Below are 7,110 nucleotides of genomic sequence, written 5' to 3' on the forward strand. Positions count from 1 at the left end.
GATGTCAACAATCCGATAGAGTTTGGTCAATGAAATCCAAAACTAGTTTTAGAACAAAACAAGCTAGCAGTGCAGTGGAGTAACAGAGTTGGTGCATGCAGAAGACGTTATTTATTCAGGGCACGTATGCGAGCAGAAATAGTGACGTGGCTTGTTGCATGGGCGTGTGATGAGAAAAGCAGTTCTCTTGAATTTATTATTGTAAAAAAAAACTTATAAATAAAAGAATGTTAAACCACTTTATTAATCTTTGCAAGTGAGATCAAAACAGGAGTTCGCTTTAAACTGATACGTAGCATGGCTACTCCATTTTAGACCTAGTATTTGTACCAGGTATAATATTCTGCGGTACGCACAGATGTTGTACCTAGTTTTTTTTTTTTTGCAATGGGAAGACACATGGTACACATGTGGTACACGCGTGGTACCCCAATCCAAAAGAAAAACACGATTTTTTTTTCTACTTTTTCTTTTATTATTAGTTTTTTTATAGGAAGATTTAGGTTTTTTATTTGTTTATAATAAAAAAGTAGCAACTATTGCTAAAAAACAATAATAAAGTAGTCGCAAGAATTATTCACTTATTCATTGAAAAGAAATAGACTCAATTCAAAGAGAGATGAAGATCTAGTTTTTATTCATATCAATCTTTGTCTTCTCTCGAGAAAGAGAAATATTAATACTTATAATGAAAGTGCAACAAAAATGTGAGATATTCGTAGAGATGAATGAAATTTATTTAATATATAGTTGATATTCTTGAAATTGCTAGTCTTTCTGGCGGTGAACCTTACCTAACTAGAGTCGTTCTTTTTAGTGATGATGGAGAGGAAAATAATTGACTCTCTTTGAGCTAATTGCTTTTTGATTTCATATTTTGATGTTTCCAACAATTTAAATTACATTTAAAGTGTGGTGTGATATTTTTTATGTTTAATTATTTGTTTTAACAATATAATTCTATTATATTATATATATATATATAATTATATCAAAAAAAATTTATAGAAATGTACCCGTACGTTAGTTTTTCAAAAAATGATGTATACCGTACCGGTACCGTACCCGCACCCGGGCAACAAAAAATTAAGTTTTTTTTTTTGTGTAACTTGTAAAAAAAAATATTCAGGTGGAGAATAATAAGCTTGTTAGTGTTTTTTTCCTTTCTTTCTTGACTTATAGTTAGCGGGCTATTGGCACTTGTCACTTTCTTTAACATAATTAACAAGTAATAAAAAAAATGGTACTCTATCGATCGTTAGTTGACTCAGTGGTGATTGACGCTGAACTTGGTAGGGAGGATCACAGCTCGATCCCTTACAACTGACTTGATGTCAGAACTGACTCCCGAACCAGATTAAACTAATGGTGAAAACAAAAAAATGTTACTCTTTTTGGGGAAAATTCTAATATGGATCACTTCATTAAGTGGTTCATGTTGGACCAGTCCTGAATAACATTATAATGAATAAGAATTTTACAAAATTCACCGTTGGATTGAAAATTTATATCATATAAATCATCCATAGAAAAATTTAGAAAAATTGAAAATCATTTGATATGTTATTGAGACCCATTAAGATTAACAGTTTATTAAATACCGTAATCTTGAAGGGTCTCAATAACGTATCAAATGATTTTCAATTTTTGTAATTTTTTTTATGGATGATCTATATGATATAAACTTTCAATCTAACGGTAAATTTTGTAAAATTTGTATTCGATAGATCACTTGTCCACGGTGGACCACTTGTAAAGGTGGTCCACCGTAGCATTAGCCCTCTTTTTGGGGCCTCTTATTGGTTTGAAATTGTTTTAGCCAGTGTTTTAAAAACCGGACCGGTCATCGAATCGGCGAGGGCACTGGGTTACTGGTTCACTGATCGAACCACTGGGTCATTAGTCGAACCGCATGACAAACCGGATTTAACCGATGGAATGAACCGGTCTCTATGATAAGACTATATAGTTATTAAACTGGTTGAATCGGATAATTCAATCTTTTAAAAAAGTATAAAAAATATGAAAATTTGAAAATTTCATAAAAAAAATGCCATAAATTCTATAAAACAAGGACAAATACCACTAATAATAATAAATAAATTTTTATATAAAGAATGTCATATACAAATAAATTATATTATGTTTATAGGTTTTAAAAGAATAAATAATAATTGTATATCTTACCCAAAAAAAAAATTGTATGTCAAATATACTTGATTTTTTTTTATTTTTTATGAAACCAATCAAACTTAATTCATATCATTAACTAATAAATGTTCAATACATAAGGGAATAATCTCAAATCTATGGAAACTAGCCCAAACATTGGTCATCCTAGCAAGAGTATGAGCAACCAAATTCGCTTGTCTCCTAACAAACTTAACCTCAAAGTTTACATAAGAAGATTACATAAGAAGAATAATGTCGTTAACAATTAAACTAAATTCCGAATCGCCCCGTCTTCTTGAATGGATGGCGTCAACCAATAACTTTAAGTCACTTTCAAATTGAACTCGCTCAAATCCACGATGGATAACCTCTTTCATAGCATGTAATAATGTCAATGTTTCGCCTTCCACTATGGAATAAAAAGGCCGCTGCCATTGAGTCAAGCCAGCCACAAAATGCCCATTGGTATCACGAAAGCAAAGACCCATAGAAGTAACACCGGACCCAATTACAAACGGCAGCATCAACATTACATTTTAATCCATCTCACTCCTGGTTTTCTCCCACCGAACCGGCCTAGGATCCTCAACAGGAACAAAGTTATAATACTTGAATTTTTTTATTTGGTTAAAAAGAAAAGTAGTCTTTTTATAATACTTTGGGCTATTAATTTACCTAGTTTTATTGATCCAAAAACCCAAAATAAAAGTTAATTATAACCCTAAAATTGAAATTTCATTACTCCTATTACACAACCTACTTGCACAACCGCTCTATCTTCTCTCTTCCTTCATCTGTTAGGCTTTTTCTCTCTTTCTTTGATTCTTTCTCCTCACTATTTAGCCAGATCTTTGTTCTTTCTTTTCTTTCTTTCTTTCTTCTCTCTCTCTCTCCTCTCTCTCTCTCTCTCTCTCTCTCTCTCTCTCTCCTCTCTCTCTCCTCTCTCTCTCTCTCTCTCTCTCTCTCTCTCTCTCTCTCCTCTCTCTCTCCTCTCTCTCTCTCTCTCCTCTCTCTCCTCTCTCTCTCTCTCTCTCCTCTCTCTCTCTCTCTCTCTCTCCCTCTCCTCTCTCTCTCTCTCTCTCTCTCTCTTCTTGGAATATTCAAATGGGTTAATAATTTTGAGCGAGCATTTGTTTCTTTTATATTGTTATTATTTTTGCCCTGAAATTGTTTCGTTTCAAAACAATTTCATCCGTTTTGCATGTGTTGTTTAATGTAACAAAAAAAAGAAATAAAAAAAATTTTAAAAAAAATCTGCCTGTAAAGAAATCGGCCCGTTCAAAAAAACCGTCGGTTAGTCGGTTTCCACTGGTTCATTAGCATGCCCGGTCCAACATTCAGACCAGACCAATTTACCTCCGATTTCCGGTTCGGTCGACCCGGTCCCGAATTTTAAAACACTGGTTTTAGCCTCTACAACGACTTTTTTTTTTTTTGACTAAACCCTCTGCAACAACTTGTGGGGGTCTAGTTTAAATTAATCCACTTTATAAACCCCTTTTTCTTTCTTTTCATTAATATGAACCCAAAAAATGTGGTTTTTTTTATGTCACCCACTTTGTGTGTGTATTTTTTGATCTTGATGTGCTTGGCTGGATTTTAATTTTGAGAAAGCCGAACCATTTAGAGTACAAATTGTAACAAGGATCAATATAGCTGAGCCAGAATAAGTTCCTCCTTTGACTATGTAGCATTCACCATTCAACCATCCTTTCCCATAAAGCTGCTTTCTACTCATGCTTGTTGCAGCAATCACTACAATTCCAAAGCTAAGCCTGTTTAACATTACCAATATAAGTCTTTATTGAATCTCAAGATTATTAATTACTTCTATATTACAACATCTGTCCCACAATTTAAGTCAATTATAAGAAAAAGTTTGTAATTAGTAATTTTAATTTTCCATACTGTTAATAAATCATAATTTTGTAAAATAAGTTATAATAATTATTATAAAATCAACAAAATTTACGATGTTTGCTCGTGCGTTGTTGTTGACTATATAGTGACTTATATTGTGAAAACGATAGAATATAATATAAAAGACAATTGTTTTGTGGGATTAAAAATTAACTAAATCATGTTATCCCCGTGAACATAACTAAGTTGGTATGAACATTGTAATATGCACGAATTTGTATTTGAACTTGAGATTCTTCGTTTATTTATTCTATGGGTGAAATTTTGGTCACTAAATTACTTGAGAAAAAAAAAAAAAAACCTGAACTATATATCATGTTATTTACTTCTTTTTTGTTCCTTTTTTTTCTTTCTAGCTATGTGTTCTCACTTCAACTTACTAAAAACAACATGAAAATTATGATCAAGCATGAGCTAATAAAAGCTTAATCTATTTCGTTTAATTTAAAATTGCTAAATTTAAAGTAACAATTAGCAAAATATATGCAAAAAAGATTGTTATGTCATACCAAGATATGAAAAACAGAACCTTTACTAATACATAATTCCCAATGATATGTGCAAAAAATAGACTAACCAATGTTGCAATACTCAATCCAAATGCTTGGCTTGCTGGCAAATAACATAGTTTTCCATTCCATTTAAGATCTTCCTCCTACAAAATAAACAAAGCATTTGAAATAATTTAAAAAATGAAAAAATTAAATATAATTATTCATTCTCATTAATAACATAAAAAAAACAGATGTTGTTTAAAAGACCATATTGCCCTAACACACCTGACAGTTTTGCTGTATAAAACACATCTGCTATATTTGTTTGCAGAAGAAATTATAAAACTCCTTTTTACTTTACCTTCTTTCTTCCTTTCTTATTCTTCAACAATCTCATTTCATATAAAGAAAAAAAGCTCTCTCTGTTGAAGAACCCAAAGAAGAAAGGGTAACATGCATCTTCTTCTCTTGAACATCTTCTTCTTCTCTTGTACCTTTCTTTCGTTTTAGATTAAAAAAATAACCATATTTTTCTTTAACAGGAAACACTACTATCAGATCTAGAGAAAAAAGGTTACTTTCTACATCCATTCATGCAAATTTTTTATCATAGTACAACCTATGTTTGTGTTTCCAGTTTATGATTAGTAATGTTTTTGTTGCTTTAGATCTGCTTAATATATTTAGTTAGCTAAAGAAACTATTATTTTTCCTGACTCTGTGTTTGCTATCAACCTATTTATCTCATATTCTGTTTTTTTTTTTTCCTTCTAAATTATTTTTTGTGTTTAATATTTCTACTTTTTATGTTTATCTAACTATCTAAAAAAAACTATTTTACGCATAAAAAAAAACTATTTTACAAGTTTATGTGATATTTTGTTAATTTTTTTTTTTTGTCAAATTATTGTTGGTTTACTTTTTTTACTTTTTTAGTATATCAAACTATTTTACAAGTTTATCTCATATTCTGTTTTTTTTTTATCAAACTATTTTTTGTTTAAATATTTTAGTATTTCTATTTTCTGAGTTTATCTCACTAGTATTTTACAAGTTTATCTCCCACCATGGATAAGTTAAAAAGATTATTTTTGTAGCCATTGGATAATGAAGCTCCATGATTCTTATCTTATATTAGCAACACTGAATATTTTTTAGTTCATTTTCACTTTCTCTATCCTCCGTTTGTAAGAAAAAGAAAATATATCATTGAAGATCTTGGTCTTTCTTTCTCCCCCAACAAGCAGATTTGCATTAATTAGTGACAAAATGTAAGTGGCATCAATGTGCTTGTTTGGATAACATTGTCACTTTCAATGACAAAACAATATAACAAAAGGTGTAATTTTTTATGAGAAGGTCTTGGGTGATAAAAAAGATTTAGTCTCTTGACTTAGATTTAGTCTCACACATGTATTTTTTAGTCTAATGACTTAGAAATTTAATGTGAATAAGTAGTGTGCAAGACTAGAAACTCAACTACTGCATATAATTATAATATGATATCTCTGATCATGTCTATTATTCTTTTCCATTAATAATATAAGAAAAACAGATGTTGTTTAATAGAACATATTACCCTAACACACACCTGACAGTTTTGCTGTATAAAACACCTCTGCTATATTTGTTTGCAGAAGAAATTATAAAACTCTTTTATACTTTCTCTTCCTTCTTCCTTTCTTATTCTTCAACAATCTCATTTCATATAAAGAAAAAAAGCTCTCTCTGTTGAAGAACCCAAAGAAGAAAGGGTAACATGCATCTTCTTCTCTTGAACATCTTCTTCTTCTCTTGTACCTTTCTTTCATTTTAGATTAAAAAAATAACCATCCTTTTTCTTTTACAGGAAACACTGCTATCAGATCTAGAGAAAAAAGGTTACTTTTTACATCCATTCATGCAAATTTTTTATCATAGTACAACCTATGTTTGTGTTTCACGTTTATGATCAATAATGTTTGTGTTGCTTTGGATCTGCTTAACATTTATTTAGCTAAATAAACTGTTATTTTTCCCATACTGACTCTGTGTTTGCTATCTACATATTTATCTCATATTCTGTTTTTTTTTTTTCCTTCTAAATTATTTTTTGTGTTTAATATTTCTACTTTTTGTGTTTATCTAACTATTTTACGCATAAAAAAAACTATTTTACAAGTTTATGTGATATTTTGTTAATTTTTTTTTTTGTCAAATTATTGTTGGTTTACTTTTTTTACTTTTTAGTTTATCAAACTATTTTACAAGTTTATCTCATATTAATTTTTTTTTTTTATCAAACTATTTTTTGTTTAAATATTTTACTATTTCTATTTTCTGAGTTTATCAAAAACTAGTATTTAATATCAAAAAAAAAAAAATCTAACTAGTATTTTACAAGTTTATCTCATATTTTGTTAATTTCTTTTTTTTCAAACTATTCTTGGTTTACATTTTTACTATTTCTACTTTTTGAGTTTATCTAACTATTTTACATGTTTATCTCATATTTTGTTAATTTCTTTTTTATCAAACAGGTTAT

At 29.7% G+C, this 7,110-nt stretch overlaps 1 protein-coding gene across 1 annotated transcript; it reads right to left on the reverse strand.

Moving 5' to 3' along the window:
- Positions 1–3,721: 3,721 nt before the first annotated feature.
- LOC123922873 (protein MODIFYING WALL LIGNIN-1-like) lies at positions 3,722–4,983 on the reverse strand. Its single transcript, XM_045975545.1, has 3 exons — positions 4,948–4,983; positions 4,602–4,747; positions 3,722–3,947 (listed from the first exon to the last, which is right to left on the reverse strand). The coding sequence occupies exons 1-3, from the start codon at positions 4,981–4,983 to the stop codon at positions 3,722–3,724; spliced, it is 408 nt and encodes a 135-aa protein (XP_045831501.1).
- Positions 4,984–7,110: the final 2,127 nt, after the last annotated feature.

This window comes from Trifolium pratense, linkage group LG4 (assembly GCF_020283565.1).
Source record: "Trifolium pratense cultivar HEN17-A07 linkage group LG4, ARS_RC_1.1, whole genome shotgun sequence".
In the NCBI taxonomy this organism is placed as follows: Eukaryota; Viridiplantae; Streptophyta; class Magnoliopsida; order Fabales; family Fabaceae; genus Trifolium; species Trifolium pratense.